Source organism: Myotis daubentonii, chromosome 2 (genome assembly GCF_963259705.1).
Source record: "Myotis daubentonii chromosome 2, mMyoDau2.1, whole genome shotgun sequence".
Lineage (NCBI taxonomy): Eukaryota > Metazoa > Chordata > Mammalia > Chiroptera > Vespertilionidae > Myotis > Myotis daubentonii.
The window spans coordinates 51,004,157-51,031,819 of NC_081841.1; the positions used below are offsets into that span (position 1 = coordinate 51,004,157).

A 27,663-nucleotide genomic window follows, 5' to 3' on the forward strand; every position below is an offset into this window, starting at 1 on the left:
TCCTGTCTCTGTTGCTCTGGATTGGGGATCCCTGCGTGGGGCTGAGACTCCATGCTCCCATTGAGAGGGGGCTCTGCTGCCACAATATCCCTCTGGCCTCCCAGCCACCACGCCTGCAGGAGGGGGTTCACACTTTCTGCCTCCTGTCTTCCTCTGTGCTACTGTTTACTAGTATAGTTTCAGATCAGCTACACTTCAACTGGTTTTTCTCGTTGATTGCTCTGCAGTTTAGCTGCAAGTCTAATCCCGGGCTGGGACCAAATGAATGGAGCTTCCAGCTTCTCTGCAGCCATCTTGGAATTCCCTTCAAGTTCATAATACAACACTAAAACTATGATAAAACTTCCATTAAAGAAAAAATAAGTTAATTGGACTTTATAAAAATTAAACACTTGTGGGTTTCAAAGATACCATTAAGAAAATGAAAAGAGCCCGAATGGGTTTGGCTCAGTGGATAGAGCATTGGGCTGCAGACCAAAGGGTCCCGATTGGATTCCGGTCAAAGACAGGTATCTTGGCTGCAGGCTCCTCCCCAGCCCAGGCCCTGGTCAGGGCATGTGCAGGAGGCAACCAATTGGTGTGTTTCTCTCACATCAATGTTTCTCTCTGTCTTCGTCTATCTCTTCCACTCTCTGTGAAAATCAATACAAAAATATCCTCAAAAAAAAAAATATCCTCAGCTGAGGATTTAAAAAAATTAAAATAAATAAGTCAATTTAAAGAGGATATGGAAATACAAGCCACAAACTCGGAGAAAATATTTGTAAATTACTTTATCCAGAGTATATAAAGAATTCTTTAAAAAATAGAATGCTTCACAAATATTCACGTCATACTGCACAGAAGCCATGCGAATCTTCTCTGTTATTCCAATTTTAGTAAGTATATGTCTTGCCAAAGCGAGCACTATAAAGAACCCTTAAAACTCAATAATAGAAATGAGTATTTATTTTTTAAAATATATTTTATTGATTTTCTACAGAGAGGAAGGCAGGATAGAGAGTTAGAAACATCGATGAGAGAGAAACATCAATCAGCTGCCTCCTGCACAACCTCTACTGGGGATGTATGTGCCTGCAACCAAGGTTCATGCCCTTGACCGGAATCGAACCTGGGGCTCTTCAGTCCACAGACTGACACTCTATCCACTGAGCCAAACCGGTTACGGCTAGAAATGAGTATTTAAATAGATACTTCACCAGAGAAGATATGGTCATGGCTAATAAGCACATGAAAGGGTGCTGAACATAATTAGTCATTAGGAAAATGCAAATTAACATCACAATGAGACATTATTTTACATCTATTAGGTATGCTATAATAAAAAAGACAGACACTAACAAGTGTTGTTGAGGATGTTGAGAAACTGGAACCTAAATACAGTGCTGATGGGAATGTAAAATTCTACTATCACTTCGGAAATCAATTAACAATTTCTTAAAAAGTTAAACATAAATAAATGACCTATCAATTTTATTCCTACGTATCTATTCAAAAGAAATGAAAACATGTGTCTACAAAAAAACTTATGTATGTGTGTTCATAGCAGCATTATTCATAAGAGCCAAAAATTGGAAACAATCTAAATGTCCATGAAATGATGAATGGGTAAACAAAGTGTGGTATATGCAAACAGTAGTATGCAGTTGGCGATAGGAAGGAAGAAACGACTGATACATCCTATAACATGACTGAACCTCAAAAGCATTATGTAAAATGAAAAAAAAAACAGACATAAAAGACTACATAAAATATAATTCCATTTTATGAAATATTCAGAAAAGGCAAAAGCAATTGAGACAGAAAACAGATTATTGATTGTCTAGGGCTGGTGTTGGAAATTAATATTGACTGCAATGGGTATGAGGAGTCTTTCTGGGATGATGAAAATGTTCTAAAATTGGATTGTGGGGTCCAACTGATGTGGCTCAGTGGTTGAGCATCTACCTATAAAGAAGGAATTCATGGTTTGATTTCTCAGTTGGGGCACATACCCAGATTGTGGGCATGGTTCCCAGTGTGGGGCATGCAGGAGGCAGCTGATAAATGATTCTCTCTCATCATTGATGTTTCTATCTCTCCCTTTCCTTTCCTCTCTGAAATCAATAAAAATATATGTTAAAAAATAAAATTGGATTGTGGTGATGGTTGCACAAGTCTAAATTTACTAAAAGTCATTGATTTGTACACTTTAAATGGGTGAATTAAAAAAGAATCCTCACCTAAGGATATGTTTTTATTGCTTTTATAGTGAGAGGAAGGGAGAGGAACATTGATGTGAGAGAGAAACATTTATTTATTGCCTCCCATATGTGCCCTGGGATCGATTCCACAACCTAGGTATGTACCCTGACCAGGAATCAATTTGGCAACCTTTTGAAGTATGGGATGACATTCCAACCAAGTTAGCCACCTGGCCAGGGCAAATGGGTGAATATTATGGTATCTATATTATACCTCAATAAAGTTTAATTTTAGAAAAAGTAAAAACCATTTCCAATATATTAAACCATCCTTACCTTTTTTTTCCTCTTGTTTCTTCTTGTCTTCAAGCAAAGAGGTACTAATTACATGCAACCTGTTGACATTGCCCTCGATAGCTTTGAACGTTTTTGGTAAAACCTCCATTTGTGCTATGCAGTGGTGGTGTTCATCAATATCAACTTCAGTCATATCAGACAAAATGGCATCTTGAAGAGAGTAAGAAAATTACTTTTGTTCAGGAAAATAAATAATTGTAACCATATGGGCTTATAATATTGACTATTCAATGTTGTAGTATTTTGGAATAAAGGTATCTCATACTTATTGCTATTCTGAGACCTTTTTCTTATGAGGAAATGAAAAAGGAAGAGACTTAGAATAGAGGCTTGAGCCGTAGCCAGTTTGGCTCAGTGGATGGAGTGTCGGCCTTCGGACTGAAGGGTCCCGGGTTCAATTCTGGTCAAGAGCATGTACCTTGGTTGGGGGCACTTCCCCAGTGGGAGGTGTGCAGGAGGCCGCTGATCAATGTTTCTCTCTCATCCATGTTTCTAACTCACTATCCCTCTCCCTTCCTCTCTGTAAAAAAAATCAATAAAAAATATATTTTTTAAAAAAAGAATAGAGGCTTGAACAGTAAGTCTTGGACATAAAAATAAGAATCATGTTAAAAGATATCTATTTGGTTTAAACTCCAGAGAAGTAGGTATCTAAAATGTGGACATGTGTTTTAATATTGGGGATCTAAACCCCAATTAAATCCTTTGGCAAGTGAATCTACTCTTTTATAAGCCCTGTTACATGAGATTTCTTGCAACCAAATTAAAATCCTCTTTTTTGTATTTATAGTTTATTCATTCTTTCATTCAATCAATGTGTCAAGTTATCTTCTGGATTTTACAGATAAAACATTGAATAAAACCAATTCCCTGACTTATAGTACTTATATTATAGTGAAAGGAGACAGACAAAAAATAAATAAAAACATTAATTATATAGTATGTCAGATGGTAAGAAATGTTATAGACAAAAATAAAGAAGAGTAAAGAGAAATGGACATGGGATAGAGAATGGGGATGGTCAGAGAACACCTAATTTTATTTCATTTTCCATTTTCAAAGATGTTTAATAGCAGCATTATTTTCTATTAAAGTAAAGCAAAGTTCAAATGCCCCAAAATAACTATGTTTAACACTCAGTATCTATACATATAAAAAGCCAGCGACCATAATGCCGGAACGACCAGTTGCTATGATGCCCACTCGGCCAGCGAACCCAGCCCGATTGGGGGCGTGGCCAGCCTGCAAACCCCTGGCGGCACCCCAGCAGGGAACCCCACCCTGATCGGAGACCCCCATCAGGGCAGGCCAGCTGGCTGTCACCTGTGCACCAGGCCTCTAACCTGTATAATAAACGGGTAATATGCAAATTGACCCTAATGGGAGAATGACCAAAAAAACCGCTGGACCAGTCACTATGAGGCACACTGACCACCTCTTGGTCCCTTTCCCCGCTGGCAGGCTCCAATCACCTGATGGCCACCCCCAGTGGGGGTGGGGCTGGTGAGCGGGTGGGAACAGCTGACCTCTCAGTCCCTTCCCCCAGCTGTCAGGCACCAATCACCCGATGGCGAACGGGGAACCGGGGGTGGGGGGATGGAGCTGGCTGCGGGCAGCTGGGGAAGATGGCCCCAATCGCAGGCCATGCCGAGGGACCATACCTGCGCATGAATTTCATGCGCCGGGCCTCTAGTATATATGAATACAGATCAAGGCTGCTGAGTAGACTCTGGACTTAAATAAAGGTTTTATAGGTATAATTCATTATAATTTATTTTATGAATAAGAAAAAAGTCACTGTAAGAAAGGGATAGCAAAAATTAATTTTTGAAAAATATTTTTATTGATTTCAGAGATGGAGGGAGAGGGAGAGAGACCGAAACATCAAAGATGAGAGAGAATTATTGATCTGCTGCTTCCTGCAGGCCCCCTACTGGGGATCTAGTCCACAACCCGTGAATGTGCCCTTGACCAGAATCGAACCTGGGACATTTTAGTCTGCAGGCATATGCTCTTCCACTGAGCCAAACCAAATTAAATAGTATTAGAAAATAATTCTCTTTAATTTGGGTGCCCCCACCACCACACTCCCTGCCAACTGAGCTGACTTCCCATCATTGGACCAAAATGGTGACTCTCTGCCAGGCAATTACAGCATGTCAAACCATTAGCCCCTGCTTCAGAGGAAAGAGAACACCTCATTTTAAAGTAAGATATAAGCAGAGAATGAGCCATGTGTCTACCTAGTAAAAAATGTCTAGGCAAGGGAATAGGAAGCATAAAGACTCTGGGCAGGAGCATACTGGCATGCCTGAAGCAAAACAAGGAGGCCAGAATTATTGGCACTAAGTGAGCAAGCCATATTTTTATTACTTTACTCGTGTCCCAGTGCATGGATTCGTGCATATTGAAAGGAAATTAATTAGTCCCTCTGGTGCAAGGACTAATGCAGGCAGTTCTGAGTGGTGGCCAGTGAGGCAGGACTGGGTGAGACAGGCCAGACATGTCCTGGGGCCAACCTCCTACGGTCCCTCCCTGGCCAGCTGCGCCTGGCCCAGTGCTGCAGCTCAAAGGGCATCTGTGGAGTGAGCAGGGTCCCTCCAGCAGGTGGGGTCCCTTGGCCTGGCATGAAGGATTGGGTCGAAACTGGCTCTCTGACATCCCCTGAGGGGATCCAGAGTGGGAGAGGAGTCACAAGGAATCGGGCTCCCTCCTCTCTAGTTCCTGGGTGCATCACTTGAGAACTGCCACTGCCAAGTGAGCGCAGCTCAGCAGCTCCTGCATTGAGCATATGCCCCCTGGTGGTCAGTGTGCATCATAGCTACTGACCAGTCAGATGGTTGGGAGGTCGGATGGTTGCTTAGCCTTTTATATATATAGATTCTTACTGAAATAGAGGACAACTCCTTAATACTTTCTTCTTTAGTCTACTAGCCCTTCAAAATTTACTTATAGATCCTGCTCTCTAGCTTTTTCATCAACTTTATGGTTTTCCTTCAAGCCACTTTTGAAAACTTACTCCATTCTTTCAGCCAGGCCAGGATGTGGATAAGAATCTTTTCTTTAATGTCAGCAGAATTAGCACAAAAAGATACTTTCTCCAGCAACTTTGTTCTCTGTTTCTTATATTCTGAAAGAGACATTGTCTTTCCAGTCTCCACAAACTCATCAAAAGTGTAGCGATGAATTACCCCCTGCACACTTTTCTTTATGTCACTCAGCTGAATATTAATGTCCTATAAGAATAAGAAAGGGGAATATATTAATAAATTTTCAGTTTAACAATAAACTTCTGTCACCTTTCTTCACAGAATTTCAGTGACAGTGATTATAAAGCTGTTGAATCAGAAACCAAGATAGCGGCATAGGTAAACACTGGAGATTGCTGCCTGGCACAACCACTTCAAAAATACAACTAAAAGATGGAATGGACATCACCCAGAACCACAGGAAGGCTGGCTGAGTGGAAATTCTACAACTAGAAGCAAAGAGAAAAGCATGCCAAGACTCAGAGGAGGCGCAGTGCAGAAGTAAAATACAAAGGTGCAGAGGTGCATGCGGAGAGGGCTGGTGGCTGAGGACACTGTTGTCTTTTTCAATCGGGAGGGAGTCTCAAGCTCTGAGCTCCAGTTCCCCCCCGCCCTGTTGATCCCCTGGGACCATGCCCTGCCCAAGCCATGCAAGGAGGCTTTTGCATATGAAAGGCCTGGCCCTTTGCAATCTGAAAATTACTTAATAAACTGCAGCTAGCCTAAGGCCCCAAGGCAACTTGCATTGCTTCACAGCTGGCTTCTGCTGGGTAGCCTCAGGCAGAGGCTAGATTAGTACCTCCTTAGAGATACAGGAGCCAATGTGCCCAGTGGTCAGAGTGGGACCATCCAGATTGCAGCTCCTCAGATCCATAAGGGACACACTCAGGGGGCAGACTCAGTGAGCACCAAAGCCCCACTGAAGCAAGTCTTGTCCCGGAGGTGTGTCTCTAGCACAGAAGTTCTCCCACTGCAGAAACAGCTGATTCTCACAGCCAATTGGCCTGGAGGTCAATCCCTCCCAGTGATATCTACAACAATCAAGGCTTAACTACAAGAAGACTGTGCACAAAGCCCACAAGGTGGTGTACCAAGAGTGTCCACCTCAGGTAATTGGGGAGGCTGAGCCACTGGGCCCTATAGGACACTTAGTACAGAAAGTCACTCTATTGACACAGCGAAGCATAAAAAATGCCAAAACAAAGAAACAGAACACAAATGACAGAAATGGAGGAAAGCAAAGTACTGGATATAGAATTCAAAACCACACTTTTAAGGTTTTCAAGAATTTTTTTGAAACCGCCGATATACTTAATGAGACCCTCAAGAAATCTAGTGAGACCCTCGAGGTTGTGATAAAGGACCAACTAGAAATTAAGCATACACTGACTGAAATAAAGAATATTATACAGACTCCCAACAGCAGACCAGAGGATCGCAGGAATCAAGTCAAAGACTTGAAATACGAAGAAGCAAAAAACACCCAACTGGAAAAGCAAAATGAAAAAAGAATCCAAAAATATGAAGATAGTGTAAGGAGCCTCTGGGACAGCTTCAAGTGTACCAACATCCGAATTATAGGGGTTCCAGAAGAAGAGAGAGACCAAGATATTAAAAACCTATTTGAAGAAATAATGACAGAAAACTTCCCCTACCTGGTGAAAGAAATAGACTTACAAGTCCAGAAAGCGCAGAGAACCCCAAACAAAAGGAATCCAAAGAGGACCACACCAAGACACATCATAATTAAAATGCCAAGAGCAAAAGACAAAGAGAGAATCTTAAAAGCAGCAAGAGAAAGACAGTCAGTTACCTACAAGGGAGTACCCATACGACTGTCAGCTGATTTCTCAACAGAAACTTTGCAGGCCAGAAGGGAGTGGCAAGAAATATTCAAAGTGATGAATGCCAAGAACCTACAACCAAGATTACTTTACCCAGCAAAGCTATCATTCAGAATTGAAGGTCAGATAAAGAGCTTCACAGATAAGGAAAAGCTAAAGGAGTTCATCACTACCAAACCAGTATTATATGAAATTCTGAAAGGTATCCTTTAAGAAGAGGAAGAAGAAGAAAAAGGTAAAGATACAAATTATGAACAACAAATACACATCTATCAACAAGTGAATCTAAAAATCAAGTGAATAAATAATCTGATGAACAGAATAAACTGGTGATTATAAGAGAGTCAGGGGCATAGAAAGGGAGTGGACTGACTATTCTTGGGGGGAAAAGGGTGTGGGGGATGCGGGAAGAGACTGGACAAAAATCGTGCACCTATGAATGAGAGGGGGGGGCTGGTAAGGGAGTAGGGTGGGATGGGAACCGGGTGGAGGGGAGCTTTAGGGGGAAAAAAGAGGAACAACTGTAATAATCTGAACAATAGAGATTTAATTTAAAAAAATAAAATAAATAAATAAAGCTGTTGAATCAAAGCCCTACTAATTCTAGCTTTACTGTGGATCTCAAATTTTCCTTCTTAAATTTATTTTTCTGCTGTCATCATGCTAGCATTGCTATGATATAATTAAAAGAATACTGGGTTTGAAACCATTATCTGGGGCGATCCAAAACGGATGCAAAGTAAGTGACAGCTACACACACCTCCTCCTGGCACCATACCAGATTTACAGTTAAATTATAAAGCAATCAACCAGAATGACCAACTGAAGGACAGTTGAATAGGAGTATTACATCCAAGTATATATAAAAGAAGCTACGTAAAGACTGGTAAGAAGGGCAGATACATGGAGAGGGCTGGCCCCAGCACCCAGGTACAGTGGCTAAGAAGCCAGAGGATATGTCAGCTGTAAAAGTCCCTCCTAAGAAGTGTGGGGTCTCAACCCCATGCCAGGAACCCCAAACCAGAGCAGCAGGGCCAGGAAGAGCAGTCTGCATAGCATTTGGCAGCAAAGATCAACAAGGACTCTGTCAGCTGGAAAGAGGAGGGAGTCTGATAGCATCCTAGGTGCTCTTCTAAAGGGCCAACCCACAGGAGCTCACTCTTGGATACTTACCCGTGGCTCTGTTAGAGGGGAGGTGACTCAGGGCATGCAGAGGGATTCAAAGAGGATCTGGGTGGTGTGGCTCTGGGAGAGCTCTGGCAAGTCGGCTACTGAGGTTCTGGTCCTGAGTCAACATACCACACTGCTCCATCTCTCAGGGTCAGGCATTCCTGTTCTTATAGCACCAGTTGGGGAGGGCACTAACGTGGCATTCCAAATACTGGTGACAGCACCCTACCAAGCTCGAGTCCGGCAGAAAAGACTATTGGCAGACACAGAGGAAACAGTGAATAGTATGGTATCTCCAGACAGGTAACCCAAGGCCAATTATTCACAACATTTGATATTGACCCGCACCAGAGCCCAGGCCAAGGAGGCCCCAAACCAACATAACCACTAGTAGGCTTCAAACCACACAATAGCTTGGCCCAACTAGCCACACAAATGGCATTGCCAAAGGGGGACTTCAGCAAACACCATACCCTGCTAGAAACAGCTCTGCTTCAGAGGCAGCTCCTGAATAGCAACTCATACACAGTGAATGAGGTCTATCCTTTTAATCAGCCAGCTTGAGAATTAGCTCTACCCATGAATGTGCCAACAGCATTTAAGACTCAACTACAATAGGAGAGAGCACATAACCCACACAAGAATTATTTCTTGAGCACCTAGTTAAGGTAATCTAGAAGATTCTGCCCCTGAGACCCATAAGGCACCTGCATCAGAAAGCCCTCATAACAAGCTGGGGAGTCATAGAAGATCTACCTAATACAGAGACGAGCACAAAAAAAAGGAGACAAAATGGGGAGACAAAGAAATATGCCCCAAATAAAAAAATAAGAGAAATCCCCAGAAAAATAATAAAACACAGTGGAAGCAATCAAAATACCAGGTGCGGAGTTTAAAACTATGGTTATAAGGATGTTCAAGAACCTGAAGGCTCTCCCAGCGATAACTTCAGACAAACAGTTCAACCTTTGACTCCACACAGATAAAAACACCTGTAAGCAATGCTTTGTCCAGTAGTTCTATGTGCTGATTTCTCAAATCTGTAATAATCCATCAGGCTACCTGAAAATAAATAATGTTTGCTTCACCTTGTTTATAGTTCTGTGCTGTATGCATAACTTGTGTAGATGTATTTCTATGAAGTAAATCGTTAGTTCTCCATGAAAAAAAAAAAAAGAAGAAGAAGAACCTGAGAGGATGAATGGATGATCTCAGTGAGAGCTTAAACAAAGCGATAATAAGCATTAAAAAGGACATAGAAGAAAAAGAAGAAAAAAAAGAAACCATAAAAAAGAACCAATCAGGAATGAAAAATACACTATCTGAAATGAAAAATACACTAGAAGGAATCAACAGCAGGTTAGATGAAGCAGAGGATTGAATCAGCAATTCAGAGGACAAGATAATCCTAAGCACCCAAGCAGAGCATCAAAAAGAAACGAGAATTTTTTAAAATGAGGAAAGTCTGCCATGGCCAGTGTTGCTGAGTGGTTAGAGCATCGGCCCCTGAACCAAAGGGTTTTAGGTTCTATTCCTAGTCAAGGGCACATACCTGGGTTGTAGCTTTACTCCCACCCCTGGTCAGGTCATCTATGGGAGGCAACCAGTAGATGTATCTCTCTCACATCAATGTTTCTCTCTCTTTCTTTCTCTCTTTCTCTCCACCTCCTTCTCTCCTTTCCACTCTCCCTGAAAAGCAAAGGAGGAAAAAACCCTCAGGAAAGATAAAAAATTAAAAATTAGGAAAGTTTAAGGGACTTGTGGTACAACATCAGGCATAACAACATCCACATCATAGGGATACCAGAAGGAGAAGAGGGTGAGAAAGGGATAGAGAACCTGTTTGAAAAAATAATGACTAAAAACTAACCTGGTGAAGGAAAAAGTTACACATATTCAGGAAGTCCCAACCAAGATGAACCCAGGCCTGGTCATGTGCCTCAGATGGTTGGAGCATTGTTCCTTACACCAAAAGATTGTGGATTTAATTCCTGGTCAGGGCACATACCTAGGTTGCAGGTTCAATCCCCAGTCAGGGCACACACAGGAGGCAACCAATCAATATTTCTCTCTCACATTGATCTATCTCTCCCCCCCTCTCTCTTCATCTCTCTCTCTAAAACCAATAAAAACAACTTCTCAGGTGAAGAAATTAAAAAAAAAAGATACAAAGAGGCCCACACCAAGACACATAATTAAAGTATCAAAGTTAAAGACAGCCCATGGCGGTTCTTGCGGGTGCTTTGCCGTTACAGATGAGAGGAGGTTCTTGATAAGAAGTACTTGCTAGACTTCAAGATATCAGAAGAGAGGCGAAAGTATATTGCAACTTTGATTGGACTTAGTTTCTGCATGTGCTTCACTGGAGCGTCCTTTCACCTTACAACTGCAGTTCCCCTGAACTCAGGCCCCACATTGGGTGCCACATGTGCTGAGTCAGCTCAGCCAAGGGTTCGGGGAGTCTGAGGGGTGGTGGTGAAGGATGTAGAAATGACAGACAAAGAGAATAAGCTGGATCTAGGTGGATCTTCCTGTGCCTGGCTAAGGCCACAGAGAGAGATCCAAACAGCAAGCTGAGCCTTTATTTTATAGCCAGAGGTAAACAAGGTAGTGGTCACCATAGATACAACGTTCTTGTGAGTTTCACTTGTTTTGGCAGCACTTGCTACATTTCCCTCAGCCTATTAGCCACCCAGATAAGATCTAAGGAGCATCATAAGGTCAAGCCTAAATATGCTAAGAGGGGAGACAAGATGGCAGCAGAATAGGCAGACGCATCCCAAGGCTTGTCCCAGAGCAAATAGAATGAGCAGCTGAAATGAATAATATCCACCCCGAATTGGCAAAGCAGACTTAGCTGGTGAGACAGTTTGCAGCCGGGAAGGACAGAGTTCCCCTGGAAAGGTAAAAACCAGGGTTCTGGGCAGGAAAGTTTGCCAGATCTCTGAGCCCAGAGGGTCAGAGGGAAACCGTGCAGCCACCAGCCTCATCCCTTGGAACAGGCACAGCCTCTGACGGGGGAAAGGAGATCTGCGGAACTGTTGGTGCCGGGGGATTTGAGATCTGGATGCCATAATAACAAAAGACTGAGTCCAGAGGGGGCAGCCTGAAGCGCTGACCAGCCCATGCAGTGCCAGTAGGAGAGGAGCTCACAGAGACTCAGTCTTCCCCGTTTCTGCGGCCGACGTTTGTTTGTTTTCACTGAACCTTGTTCATAGAACATTTCGGACACAGATACTCACCCGTGCTGAGGAGTGGGAGAAGGTGCAGACAAGTGGAATCTGGGGAGAGGCTGGGGAGAGAAGGGGGTCCAGGAGAGGTGGTAGCAAGTTGAGTGCTGAGTCACGCCTGAGCCCAGGACCTGGGCAACCATTTTCTCCTGAAGTTATAACCCCTCCCTCCAGCCCCCAGGCAAAGAATACAGCCACACCCATTTTCCACCCTGAATGGTACAAAGGATTAAACAAGTCTGATTAGTCCCTGAGAGTTAACAGGGTCTGGCCTTCAGTCCCAGAAACAGAAAAAAAAAAAAAATCACAGACATTCCAGAAAACTGGGATCTTAAGTCAGCCAAAGGATTGACATTTCAATTTCCCATTTTTATTTTTATATTATTATTTTGTTAGCTTTTTTTGCTTTTTTCTTTGTTTTCCTTTTTTTGGTTGCTCTTCTTTTTGCTTTTTGCTTTGTTTTCCTTTTTTGTTTGTTGCTTTATTTTCTACTTTTCACGTTATTTTTTCATCATTCAATTTTATTTTATTTTTACTTGCTATTTTCTATTTTTATACCATTTTTTAAATCAATTTTTTTGTAAATATATTATTTTGATCCCCTTCTTTCTCTTCTTATCCACTCATCCCTTTTCTACTCCTCTATACTGAATTGAGATCCTCCCCATATTTATCCAATTCTTTTTTTAAAATATATTTTATTGATTTTTTTACAGAGAGGAAGGAAGAGAGATAGAAAGTCAGAAACATTGATGAGAGAGAAACATCGATCAGCCGCCTCCTGCACATCCCCCACCGGGGATGTGCCTGCAACCCAGGTACATGCCCTTGACCGGAATCGAACCTGGGACCTTTCAGTCCGCAGGCCGACGCTCTATCCACTGATCCAAACTGGTTTCGCCTATCCAATTCTTAACCTTATTTCCTGTATATCAGCTCAGCCTCTACAGATTCTGCCCCCACCCTCTTTACTGAGTGTTTGGTGTTTGTATTTGTTTGGTTTATCTATTGGCTCTGTGGTATTTTCTCCATAAATATATATTCTCCTTTTTCTTTTCTCTCCTATCTTTTTTCTCTCTCTTAGATATCATTTGTGCTCTCTTTTCTCTCCTCTAATTATCTTTTCTCAGGTGGCTGCTTATATTGGGGTTATCAGTGCTGTGAATACATTCATGCTTTGTTCCCTTTGGGTCATGTCTTGTTAAGGTGAATATTTTGGGATTAGTGTTCTACAGTCTATTTTCATCTTTCCTTTAGCATCCTTTTACTCTACCTCAACTTTACCTTTATGCCAAAACTCTCTTCCTCACTTTTCCCCTTCTGTTGTCCTGTTTCTCTTACCCTATTCCTGCTTTAGATTTTCCCTATTTGTTATTTTTTCCCCCTGGTAAAATTTCACCCTATTTATATATCTAATTTCCAATCTCCTGCTCTAAATCCATATATACCTCTCTCTTCTCTTTCTTCACTATCCAAAGTTTTTTTCTCTCTGTTTTGTTGTTTTTTGCTTGATTGTTGAGTATATTGGGTTTTTTTATGCTTGTTTGTGAGATTGTTTTGCTTTTTCTTTTTATTTTTGTTGGTTTTTTCCCCAGTTATTTTTTTGCTTCTGTTTTCCCTCACCTCGCTTGATATTAGTTGTTGTTTGTAGTTTGCATTCATCTCCAGGGATCTGTTGCTGGAATTTGTTGGGATTAGTGGCTGTTCTATTGGAGTTTTCTCCCCATATAAATAGTTTCTTCCCCTCTTCTATTTCATTCTTTCTTTTCTCTCTTACTTTTTTTTCCTTTTCCCAATTTCATTTTTACACTCCTTTTTTATTTCTTTTTATCTTTTTTTCTTTTTCTCTTCTTTCTTCTTTATCCTCTAATTCTCTTTGCTCTGGCGGTCACCTTTATTTGGGGTTATTAGTATCATGAATACATTTGTGTTCAGTGCCTTATGCATTGTGCCTTGTTGTGTTGTATTTTGTGCCTTTAAATCAACGCAGCAGAGAGGGAACTACATAACCAAATACCGGGAGAAGAGAGATCATGGGGAGACAAAGAAGCAGCCTGCATATGAAAGAAAAACAGGCATCACCAGAAAAGGAAGTAAACAAATGGAGGCAGTGGAGGCAAACAACCTGTGAGAGACAGAATTCAAAGAAATGGTCATAAAGCGGATGAAAAGAATGGAAGACAAATTCAACAATATGTGTAAGAACCAAGAGGAAATGAAGAAGAACCAAGAAGAAATGAAAAATGGCATCATTGCTATAAAGAACTCAATAGAAAGCATCAACAGTAGACTAGAAAAAGCAGAGGACCGCATCAGTGAGCTAGAATACAAGGTAGGAAAAAATACCCAAGCAGAGCAGCTTCTAGAAAAAAAAAATTAAAAAGCAGGAGGAGAGACTAAGAGAACTTTGGACAACACGAAACAAAACAACATCCACCTAATAGGGGTGCGAGAAGGAGAGGAAAATGAGCAAGGAATAGAAAACCTGTTTGAAAAAATAATGACAGAAAACTTCCCTGATATAGGGAAGAAAAAACTCACAAAAATCCAAGAAGCTCAGAGTCCCAAACAAAATGAACCCCAAAAGACCGATGCCAAGGCACATTATAATTGAATTGGCAAACACCAACGACAAAGCAAGAATCTTAAAAGCGGCCAGAGAGAGACAGAAAGTTACTTACAAAGGATCCCACATCAGACTAGCAACGGATTTTTCAACAGAAACACATCAGGCAAGAAGGGAATGGAATGAAATATACAAAGTCATGCAAAGGAAGGGTCTGAATCCAAGAATACTGTACCCAGCAAGGCTATCAATCAAAATTGAGGGTGAAATCAAGAGCTTCACAGACAAAAAAGGACTATGGGGGTTTATTACCACCAAACCAGCAATGCAAGAAATGCTAAAGGGCCCTAACTGGTTTGGCTCAGTGGATAGAGCGTCAGCCTGCGGACTGAAGGGTCCCAGGTTCGATTCTGGTCAAGGGCATGTACCTTGGCTGCGGGCACATCCCTAGTAGGGGGCCTGAAGGGGGCAGCTAATCGATGTTTCTCGCTCATTGATGTTTCTAACTCTCTATCCCTCTCCCTTCCTCTCTGTAAAAAAATCAATAAAATATGGTTTTTTTAAAAAAAGAAATGCTAAAGGGTCTGCTGTAAAAAGAAAAAAATAGGAAACAAAGAAGGAACACAGGGTTAAAGAATAAAAATGGCAACAAACAAGTACCTATCAATAATAACTTTAAATGTAAATGGATTAAATGCCCCAATCAAAAGACATAGGGTAACTGAGTGGATAAGAAAACATGATCCATATAGCTGCTGTCTACAGGAAACCAACCTCAGAAAAAAAGATGCACACAGACTGATGCTGAATGAATGGAAAAAGGTTTTTCAGGCGAATGGAAATGAAAAAAAAGCTGGGGTAGCAATACTTATATCTGACAAATTAGATCTCAAAGTGAAGGACATGAAAAGAGTTAAGGAAGGCCACTTCATAATACTAAACGGAGCAAGCCAACAAGAAGAAATAACTCTGGTAAACATATACGCACCCAATATAGGAGCACCCAAATACATAAGAAAGCTTCTGGAGGAGATCAAGGGAGAGATTGAAGGCAATACAATCATAGTAGGGGACTTTAACAACCCACTATCACCATTGGACAAATACTCTAAACAAAAAATCAGCAAAGAAAGATCAATCCTAAATGACTCACTAGATCAGATGGAATTAATTGACATCTTCAGAACATTTCACCCCAAAGCCACACAATATACATTCTTCTCAAGTGCACATGGGTCATTTTCAAAGATAGACCATATATTGGGTCACAGGCAAAGTCTCTTCAAATTCAAGAAGATAGAAATCATATCAAGCATCTTCTCAGATCACAATGGCATAAAACGGGAAATCAACTACAATAAAAACAATCCAAAAAATCAGACACATGGAGACTAAATAGCATGTTATTCAACAATGACTGGGTTACCTGAGATCAAAGAAGAAATAAAAAACATCATGGCAACAAACGACAATGAAGACACAACAATCCAAAACCTACAGGACACAGCGAAAGCAGTCTTGAGAGGGAAGTTCATAAGCCTACTGCAAAAAACAAGAAACAAAATCATAAATTACTTAACCCTACAACTCAAAGACTTAGAAAGAGAGCAAAAAGAAAAGCCCAGTGTAAGCAGAAGGAAGGAAATAATAAAGATCAGAACGGAGATAAATGACATAGAGACCAAAAAAACAATACAAAAGATAAACAAAACCAAGAGCTGGTTCTTTGAAAGGATAAACAAGATTGATGAACCTCTAGCCAGGCTCACTAAGAAACAAAACGAGAGGACCCAAATAAACAAAATCAGAAATGAAATAGGAGAAATAACAACAGACCACACAGAAATACAAAGGATTGTTAAAAAATACTATGAACAAAAAACCCCCAAGATGGCGGCATAAGTAAACACCAGAAATTGCTGCCTCCCACAACAAATTCAAAAATACAACTAAAAGACAAAACGGACATCATCCAGAACTACAGGAAGGCTGGCTGAGTGGAAATTCTACAACTAGAAGGAAAGAGAAAAGCACAATGAGACTCAGAGGAGGTGCGGAAGTGCAGAGGTACGGAGGCGCACGCAGCAAGGGCTGGTGACTGAGGACACAGCTGTCTTTTTGAATCGGGAAGGAGCCACAAGCCCCCAACTGCTCTGAATTCCAGTTTCAGGTGAGTCTCTGGGGACCTAGACTTATACCAGGAGAAACTGGACTGTCTGGCAGCCGGCAGAACTCTGAACTCGAGGGAGGCTTTCTCTCAAAGGTGCTTGCAGCCATTACTGGGACACTGAGATGCCAGGCCCCTTAAGGCAGGGCTGAGGATCAGCCATAGCTGCTTGCTCCGCACTGTTGATACCCTGAGACCCCACCCCACCCAAGCTGTGCACAGAGGCTTTTGCATATGAAAGGCCTGGCCCTTTGCAATCTGAAAATTACCTAACAAACTGTAGCTGGTCCAGACAGATCCAGAACTTCCAAGAGAAGGCCCAAGGCCCCATAGCAGCTTGCATTGATTCACAGCTGGGCCTCATTTGGGCACCTCCAAACCCCAAACATGGAAGGGGAATCTGCAAATCTCTTCATAGCTCCTGATGGGTAGCCTCAGGCAGAGGCTAAATTGGCACCTCCTTAGATCCAAGAGCCAGTGTACCCAGTGGTCAGAGTGGCACCATCCAGATTACAACTCCTCAGATCAATAAGGGACACACCCAGGGGGCAGACTCAGTGAGCACCAGAGCCCCACTGAAGCAAGTCTTGCCCCATAAGGGTGTCTTCAGCACAGAAGTTCTCCCACTGTAGACACAGCTGATTCTCACAGACAATTGGCCTGGAGGTCAATTCCTCCCAGTGATACCTACAACAATCAAGGCTTAACTACAACAAGACTGTGCACAAAGCCCACAAGGGGGTGTACCAAGTGTGTCCACCTCAGGTAATTGGGGAAGCTGAGATACTGGGCCCTATAGGACACCTAGCACACAAAGCCACTCTATCAACACAGGGAAGCATAAAAAATGCAGAGACAAAGAAACAGGTCACAAATGACAGAAATGGAGGAAAGCAAACTACTGGATATAGAGTTCAAAACCACACTTTAAGGTTTTTCAAGAATTTTCTAGAAACCGCCAATAAATTTAGTGAGACCCTGGAGGATATGAAAAAAGACCAACTAGAAATTAAGCATACACTGACTGAAATAAAGGATATTATGCAGAGTTCTAACAGCAGAGTAGAGGATCACAAGAATCAAGTCAAAGATTTGAAATACAAAGAAGCAAAAAACACCCAACCGGAAAAACAAGAAGAAAAAAGAATTCAAAAATATGAAGATAGTGTAAGCAGCCTCTGGGACAACTTCAAGCGAACCAACATTCAAATTATGGGGGTTCCAGAAGATGAGAGAGAGCAAGATATTGAAAACCTATTTGAAGAAATAATGACAGAAAACTTCCCCTACCTGGTGAAAGAAATAGACTTACAAGTCCAGAAAGCGCAGAGAACCCCAAACAAAAGGAATCCAAAGAGGACCACACCAAGACACATCATAATTAAAATGCCAAGAGCAAAAGACAAAGAGAGAATCTTAAAAGCAGCAAGAGAAAGACAGTCAGTTTCCTACAAGGGAGTACCCATACGACTGTCAGCTGATTTCTCAACAGAAACTTTGCAGGCCAGAAGGGAGTGGCAAGAAATATTCAAAGTGATGAATGCCAAGAACCTACAACCAAGATTACTTTACCCAGCAAAGCTATCATTCAGAATTGAAGGTCAGATAAGGAGCTTCACAGATAAGAATAAGCTAAAGGAGTACATCACCACCAAACCAGTATTATATGAAATGCTGAAAGGTATCCTTTAAGAAGAGGAAGAAGAAGAAAAAGGTAAAGATACAAATTATGAACAACAAATACACATCTATCAACAAGTGAATCTAAAAATCAAGTGAATAAATAATCTGATGAACAGAATAAACTGGTGAATATAATAGAATCAGGGGCATAGAAAGGGAGTGGACTGACTATTCTCAGAGGGGAAGGGGTGTGGGGGATGCGGGAAGAGACTGGACAAAAATGGTGCACCTATGGATGAGGACAGTGGGGTGGTGGTGTGGGTGAGGGCAGAGGGTAGGGTGGGAACCAGGTGGAGGGGAGCTATGGGGGGAAAAAAGAGGAGCAACTATAATAATCTGAACAATAAAGATTTAATTAAAAAAATAAATGTGATAAATCACATAAAGTGAAAAATAAAAATCACACAATCATAAAAGATGCAGAAAAGCATTTGATAAAATCTAGCACCCATCTGTAATAAAAGCATAATATGCTAATTTGACCAGATGTCCTTCCAGACATCCTTCCAGACAACCTTCAGGAAGGAAACCACAGTGGCAGGGTTTGAGGTGGAGGCAGCTACCACAGGGGCGGGGGCTGAGGCAGAGGCAGCCACTGGATTGGCAGTGACCAAGCCCCTTGCAGGAATTTCATGCATCAGGCCTCTCGTTTATGATAAAAACTCTCAGAAAAGTGGGAATAGAGAGATCATAACTCAACATAATAAAGGCCATATAAACAAACTCACAGCCAACATCACAATCAATGGGCAAAAACTAAAATCCTTTCCCTTAAGATTGGGAACAAGATGTCCACTTTCACCACTTTTATTCGCCACTAGAGACCCAGTGAATGAAATTCATGCACTCAGGGTGGAGGGGTCTCTCAGCCTGACCTGTGCGCTCTCACAGTCTGGGAACCCTCCAGGAATGTCCAACTGATGACTTAGGATGTCCGTCAGACATCCTTAGCACTACTGCAGAGGCGGGAGAGGCTCCTACCCTAGTTGCTGTGCTCGCCAGCCATGAGTCTGGCTTCTGGCTGAGCAGCACTCTCACTGTGGAAGCACACTGACCACCAGGGAGCAGCTCCTGCATTGACCGCCTTCCCCCTGGTGGTCAGTGTGTGTCATAGCGACTGATCTTTCCTCCGTTCAGTTGATTTGCATATTAGCCTTTTATTATATAGGATAGTACTACAACTCCTAGCCACAGCTATCAGAGAAGAAAAAGAAATAAAATTCATCCAAATTGGAAAAGAGGAAGTAAAACAGTCATCATTTGCAGATGACATGATATCGTACATAGAAAACCCCAAAGCTGGAGGGGATCAATGGGGAGAAAAGGGGGACATATGTAATACTTTCAATAATAAAGATTTTTTAAAAAGAAAAAGAAATGAAAACCCTAAAGACTCTACTAAAAAACTATTAGATTTGCCTAGCTGGTTTGGCTCAATGATTTTCTCTCATCATTGATGTTTCAATGTCTCTCTCACTCTCCCTTCCTCTATGAAATCATTTATATATGTATAATAATAAAAGCATAATATGCTAATTAGACCGGACATCCTTCCGGATGACCTTCCAGACAAAGCCGGGGCTGCGAGGGCAGCCTGGTCCCGGGTGCTGGATGGAAGCTCAGGTCTCAGGTGCCAGAGGGAAGCTGGTGCTGGCAGCCAGGGGAAGGCAGGCCTTCTATTGCACAAATTTTATGCATTGGGCCTCTAATATTTGTTTGTTTGTTTGTTTGTTTGTTTGTTTGTTTGTTTGTTTAAAACAGAATGTCCATGCTACCCAAAACAACCTAGAGATTCAACACAATTCCTGTTAAAATACCAATGGCATATTTAACAAATGTAGAACAAATATTTCAAAAATTTATATGGAACCCAAAAAGACCTAGCATAGCCTCAGCTTGAGAAAGAATTAAGTGGAAGGGAACATACTACCTGATATAAAACTACACTACAAAGCAATTGTAATCAAAACACCATGGTACTGGCACAAGAACAGGCATATAGTTCAATGGAACTGAACAGAGAGCCCAGAAATAAATCCATTTATGTTCAATAATTAAATAAAACCTTTATGTTCAACTTACATTTGACAAAAGGAGGCAAGAGAATACAATGGAGTCAAGACAGTTTCTTCAATAAATGGTGTTGGAAAAAATTGGACAGAACATTAAAAAAAATGAAACTAGACTATTAACATACACCATACACGCCAATAAACTCAAAATGGATAAAAGACTTAAATGTAAGTCATGAAACCATACAAATCTTGGAAGAAACCATAGGCAGTAAAGTCTCAGACATCTCTCATAGCAATATGTTTGCCAATACATCTCCTAGGGCAAAGGAAACTAAGGAGGAAATTAACAAATGGGACTACATCAAACTAAAAAGCTTTTGTACTGCAAAAAACATTATCAATATAAAAAGGGAGCCCACTGAGTGGGAGAATATATTCGCCAATGATACATCTGATAAGGTGATAAGGGGTTAATTTCCAAAATATATAAAGAACTCATACAACTCAACAAAATACAACTCAATTAAAAAATGGGCAAAGGACCTGAATAAACCCTTCTCCAAACAGGACCTACAAATGGCCAAGAGACATGAAATAATGCTCAACTTCACTAATCATTAGAGATATGCAAATCAAAATGACAATGAGGTAACCTCACACCTGCCAGAATGGCTACCATCAATGAATCAACAAACAAGTGCTGGTGAGGATGTGGGAAAAAGGAACACTGGTGGTTGGAATGCAGACTGGTATAGCCACTGTGGAAAAGAGTGTGAAGTTTCCTCAAAAAATTAAATATGAAACTGCCATTTGACCCAGCCATCCCACTTCTGAGAATATATCCTAAGAACCCTAAAACAACCATCAGAAGGAATATATGCACCCTTGTGTTCATAGCAGTGCTTTTTACAATAGCTAAGATCCGGAAATAGCCTAAGTGGCCATTAGTAGACGAGTGGATAAAAAAGCTGTGGTAGCGGGCTGGTGTGGTTCAGTGGTTGAGCATCAACCTATGAACCAGGAGGTTATGGTCTGATTCCTGGTCAGGTCACATGCCCGGGTTCTGGGCTCATCCCCAGTGGGGGAGCATGCAGGAGACAGCTGATCAATGATTCCCTCTCATCATTGATGTGTTCTCTCTCTCTTCCCTCTTCCTTCCTCTCTGAAACCAATATTAATTATTTAACTAGATAATTGAAATTAAAAAGCTGTGGTACAGCCCAGCCAGTGTGGCTCAATTAGCTGACCATCATCACTTACACCAGGATTTGGGGCTCGATTCTCAGTAGCGGGCATGCAGAAGGCAGCCAATCAATGTTTCTCTCTCATCGATGTTTCTACCTCTCCCCTGCTCCCTTCCCCTCTCTGAAATCAATAATAAAATATATATATTTTTTAAGCTGTGGTACTTTTACACTATGTAATACTATGCAGCTGTAAAAAAGAAGAATCTCTTACCCTTTGAGATAGCATGGATGGACCTGGATTTTATTATGCTAAGCAAAATAAGCCAGTCAGAGAAAGGTGAACATCACACTTACATGTGTGATCTACTGAACAAAAGAAACTGATGAACAAAGAAGGTTTAGAGACTTGGAAGCATGGAATAGACTAGTGATGGCAAACCTTTTGAGCTCGGCATGTCAGCATTTTGAAAAACCCTAACTTAACTCTGGTGCCGTGTCACATATAGAAATTTTTTGATATTTGCAATCATAGTAAAACAAAGACTTATATTTTTGATATTTATTTTATGTATTTAAATGCCATTTAACAAAGAAAAATCAACGAAAAAAATGAGTTCGCGTGTCACCTCTGACACGCGTATCATAGGTTCGCCATCACTGGAATAGACTGACAGATCTTAGAAGGAAGGGAGAGGAGGAAAGAGAGTAACCAAAGAACTTACATAACCCATGGACACAGACAGTAGTGCGGTGAAGGCCTGAGGTGGGACAGGTTCTGAGAGGAGAGAGGAAAAGGGGGGCAAATGGGGGGCAGCTATAATACTCTCAACAATAAAAATAAGTATAAAAATAACCTCACAGGGTGATCTGATCATAGATTTCTAACTAGGCATGTCATGGTGGGTAGTCACGCTCCAGGAATATAACTCTTTATTTTATTAATTTTAAAAATTTTATTTACTGACTTTTAGAGAGAAAGAGAGCAAGAGAGAGAAACATCGATTTGTTCCACTTATTGATGCATTCATTGGTTGATTCTTGTATGTGCCCTGACTGGGGACCAAACCCACATCCTTGGTGTATGGGGACAATGCTCTAACAAACTGGCCTACCTGGCCAGGGTGTATTTGAGTTCTTGATTCCCAGCATTTGTCATCAGTTTTAGCTCAAATAAACTCATAAAAATTCTCTACAGGTTTGGATGTTTCATTTGTAAACATGGTCTAACAATCGTTTTCTTTTGAATTCTAATTTTACATGGATATTGAGTATATAGGTCAAGATCTAACCAGGAAAATAAAGAATTGGTATGTAAAGCATGAAAAAAATTTAAAGTAGAGAATTTGTTATGTCATAGAAGAGCTGAGAGGCCAAACAGGGAATGAAAGCAAGACAACCAGAGCTTAGCAACAGCAGAAACAAAGAGAAGAGATAATGTTACTGTAGCTCCAGTGCTTGTGTCACCCAAAGGAAGCTGGTGTAATAGGTCTATCATGAAATAGAGCCATGAAGGAGATGCTTTCAGAGACACTTTCCCAATCAAACAGGAAGGAGTTCTACCTACCTCCCCACCCCCACCCTCTCCCACCCCTGCCTTCATGTTTTCCTTTGCCTTTCTTTGTCAAACTTAGTAGAAGTCAGCAGACATAGGTACTCGGGTAAGGCAACCTCCAGCCCTCACTCCTGCCTTCTCACTCTGCATAATTCAGAGAAGACTAAAGGAAAAGTAAACAGACCCAGGTCCAGCAGATTGATATATTTGCTTCATTTTTACCGTCTAATCATTCATATTATTTCTAATTAGAATAGTTAGAAAATACTAACCATTGATTAGAATACTTATTTTTCTGACTTTTTTGCCCTTAGTATTGACTTTTTCTTTCAGTAATTGTTTCCTTAAAAATTTCAACACATATGTTTATAAATTAACATATTCTAAAGTAAATCAATATCAATGCCCATCATGAACAGCACAAGTATCTTAAGGCTTTAACCCTGATCACTCTTCTTTTAATATGCTCTTTTGTTGTTGTTAATCCTCACCTGAGGACAATTTTTTTCCTTTTTAGAGAGAGTGGAAGGGAGGGGGAGAGAAAGATTGATGTGAAAGAGAGACACTGATTGGTTGCCTTCCACAGAAGACCAGACCAGGGCCAAGATATATGCCCTTGACCAGAATTGAACCTGTGACCCCTCAGTCTGAGGGCTGACGCTCTAACCATTGAGCACCAGCTAGGCCTTAATATGCTATTGTTGTCCAGTATTTCATTTCATTTTTGTAAAACTCCACACATTATATATTATTATTGTTTTGTTGTTATTGTTTTATATACCTTATATCTATATATTTGCCTATGTTTACAATTTTATTTTTTCATCATGCCTCTTTTCATATTAGAGTCCTCAATACTATTATTGTTTTGTTGTTATTGTTTTATATACCTTATATCTATATATTTGCCTATGTTTACAATTTTATTTTTTCATCATGCCTCTTCATATTAGAGTCATCATTGATTTCCCTTCCCTTTTCCTCAGGAACATCCTTTAGACGTTCCTTAGTGAGGGTCTATTAGTAAACCCTCTAAATTACTCATCTAAAAATGCCTTTATTTCAACCTCATACTTGAAAGATAATTTTGCTAGATGTGCACTTCTAGGTTGAGAGGTGTTTACTGTCAAAGCTTAGAAGCTGTTATTCCATTACCTTGGGTATCCATAGTTAATGTTGAGATAGCTGGGAGTACAAAATGCCATTACTTTATAGGGATCTGACTTTATTCTTCACCTGATTTTAAGATGTAATCTTTGTCTTTGGTTTTTTGCAGTTTCACTACTATGTAAGATTTAAGTAAGAATTTATTTTTTAAATATGAATTTAATTTTTGTTATCTTGCTTGGGATTCTTTCAGGTTTCTAAATCTGAGAATTGGTATCTGTTATTCAATTGTGTAAAATTCTCAGCATTATTTATTTATTACCTCTCTCCAGTCCTTTTTACTTTATTTTTCTGAAAGTCTGATTAGAATACATTGGCTCTTCATGTTAGTTAACCTCTCATTTATGGTTTCAATTTCTTTATCACTGAGCTGCATTCTTCTTCAGAATTTTCTTAGTTCATTAGCTCTTTTTTTAGCTCAGCAGTTCTCAACCTGTGGGTCGAGACCCCTTTGGGGGTCGAACGACCCTTTCACAGGGGTCGCCTAAGACCATCGGAAAACACATATATAATTACATATTGTTTTTGTGATTAATCACTATGCTTTAATTATGTTCAATTTGTGACAATTAAAATACATCCTGCATATCAGATATTTACATTACGATTCATAACAGTAGCAAAATTACAGTTATGAAGTAGCAATGAAAATTATTTTATAGTTGGGGGTCACCACAACATGAGGAACTGTATTAAAGGGTCGTGGCATTGGAAGGTTGAGAATCACTGTTTTAGCTGGTCTAATCTACTGCATTTAGCTATTTAATGTATTGAATTTATAATTTTAACATTTTTAATTTTATGCCTAGAAATTTTATTTAGTTCTTTTTTTAAAAAACTTCTGGCTCATTTTAAGAGACTTTAACCTTTAGTCATATTTTGATTATTTTTATTTCTTTAAGCAGGGTGAATGAGCTTAAATTCTATATCTAATCATTTTTTTTTAAATACTTTTTTATTGATTTCAGAGAGGAAGGAGAAGGGAGAGATAGAAACAGCAATGATGAGAGAGAATCATTGATCTACTGCCTCCTGCACGCTCCCCACTGGGGATCAAGCCCACAACCTGGGCATGTGCCCTTGACCGGAATCGAACCCGGGACCCCTCAGTCCGCAGGCCGTTGCTCTATCCACTGAGCCAAACCAGCCAGGGCTATCTAATCATTTTTAAACTAATGTTGGTGGATATGATTTCTTAGGCTCTTGTTTCTGCTAAATCCTTTTTTAAAAATATTTATTTATTAAATTGATTGGGGTGACACTGGTCAACATGAACATTTATTAGTAGGTCTATTTTCTCTATTGATTTCCTGTTTTCAATTTTATTGATTTCTGCTCTAATACCCCACCACCACCACCACCACAATTATGCAGTTGAGTTTCCTGCATTTGGGGAAATTGCAAGGGTCAGCACATCTAGAGTGCGATGGATACGCCTAGCTCTGGGAAAACTACCCTCATGATCCTCTATCCCCTACCAGTTAAGTATCTTTTCTAATTTTTTTTTAAATTAAATCTTTATTGTTCAGATTATTACAGTTGTTCCTCTTTTTTCCCCCATAGCTCCCCTACACCCTTTTCCCACACCACCCTCTACCCTCACCTCCCCCCCACTAGCCCTCATCCATAGGTGCACGATTTTTGTTGAGTCTCTTCCTGCATCCCTCTCACCCCTTTCCCGCCAAGAATAGTCAGTCCACTCCCTTTCTATGCCCCTGATTCTATTATTATCACCAGTTTTTTCTGTTCATCAGATTATTTATTCACTTGATTTTTAGATTCACTTGTTGATAGATGTGTATTTGTTGTTCATAATTTGTATCTTTACCTTTTTCTTCTTCTTCCTCTTCTTAAAAGATACCTTTCAGCATTTCATATAATACTGGTTTAGTGGCGATGAACTCCTTTAGCTTTTTCTTATCTGTGAAGCTCTTTATCTGATCTTCAATTCTGAATGATAGCTTTGCTGGATAAAGTAATCTTGGTTGTAGGTTCTTGGCATTCATCACTTTGAATATTTCTTGCCACTCTCTTCTGACCTGCAAAGTTTCTGTTGAGAAATCAGCTGACAGTCGTATGGGTACTCCCCAGTAGGTAACTGACTGTCTTTCTCTTGCTGCTTTTAAGATTCTCTCTTTGTCTTTTGCTCTTGGCATTTTAATTATGATGTGTCTTGGTGTGGTACTCTTTGGATTCCTTATGTTTGAGGTTCTCTGTGTTTCCTGGACTTGTAAGTCTATTTCTTTCACCAGGTAAGGGAAGTTTTCTGTCATTATTTCTTCAAATAGGTTTTCAATATCTTGCTCTCTCTCTTCTTCTGGCACACCTATAATTCGGATGTTGGTGTGCTTGAAGCTGTCCCAGAGGCTCCTTACACTATCTTCCTATTTTTGGATTCTTTTTTCATTTGGTTTTTCCAGTTGGGTGTTTTTTGCTTCTTTGTATTTCAAATCTTTGACTTGATACTTGCGATCCTCTAGTCTGCTGTTGGGAGTCTGTATAATATTCTTTATTTCAGTCAGTGTATGCTTAATTTCTAGTTGGTCCTTTATCACAACCTCGAGGGTCTCACTAGATTTCTTGTAGATCTCATTAAGTTTATCAGCAGTTTCTAGAAAATTCTTGAAAAACCTTTAAAGTGTGGTTTTGAACTCTATATCCAGTCATTTGCTTTCCTCCATTTCTTTCATTTGTGTCCTGTTTCTTTGTCTCCGCATGTTTTTATGCTTCGCTCTGTCAATAGAGTGGCTTTCTGTACTAGGTGTCCTATAGGGCCCAGTGGCTCAGCCTCCCCAATTACCTGAGGTAGACACTCTTGGTGCACACCCTTGTGGGCTTTGTGCACAGTCTTGTTGTAGTTAAGCCTTGATTGTTATAGGTAACACTGGGAGGGATTGACCTCCAGGCCAATTGGCTGTGAGAATCAGCTGTGTCTGCAGTGGGAGAACTTCTGTGCTGGAGACACCCCTCCCGGGCAAGACTTGCTTCAGTGGGGCTTTGGTGCTCACTGAGTCTGCCCCCTGAGTGTGTCCTTTATGAATCCGAGGAGCTGCAATCTGATGGTCCCACTCTGACCACCGGTCACACTGGCTCCTGGATCTCTAAGGAGGTGCCAATCCAGCCCCTGCCCAAGGCTATTCAGCAGGAGCCAGCTGTGACCCAATGCAAGTTGCCCTGGGGCCTTGGGCCAGCTGCAGTTTGTTAGGTAATTATCAGATTGCAAAGGGCCAGGCCTTTCATATACAAAAGCCTCATGCCTTGGGTGGGGTGGGGTCCAAGGGGATCAACAGGGTGGAGCAAGCAGTTATGGCTGCTCTCAGTTCTGCCCTCAGAGGCCCCGCTTCTCAGTGTTCCGGCAAACGCTGCAAGCACCCCCGAAAGAAAGCTGCCCTTGAGTTCCGATCGATGCCTGACAGTCCCGTTTCTCCCGTATGAGTCTGGGTCCCCAGAGACTCGCCCAGAACTGGAGCTCAGAGCTTGAGACTCCCTCCTGATTGAAAAAAACAACCATGT

The 27,663-nt window shown here is 40.9% G+C and overlaps 1 protein-coding gene and 1 pseudogene across 1 annotated transcript in view; both read right to left on the reverse strand.

Annotated features, from left to right (window-relative positions):
- Nucleotides 1-27,663, reverse strand: part of FAM186A (family with sequence similarity 186 member A) — a 78,234-nt gene that overhangs the window by 32,987 nt on the left and 17,584 nt on the right. The window contains exons 2-3 of the mRNA XM_059681143.1: nt 5,560-5,776; nt 2,520-2,690 (exon numbers count right to left, since the gene is read on the reverse strand). Coding sequence (XP_059537126.1) covers nt 2,520-2,690; nt 5,560-5,776 — 388 coding nt within the window. The remainder of the gene's footprint in view (nt 1-2,519; nt 2,691-5,559; nt 5,777-27,663) is intronic.
- Nucleotides 800-900, reverse strand: LOC132228955 (U6 spliceosomal RNA; annotated as a pseudogene).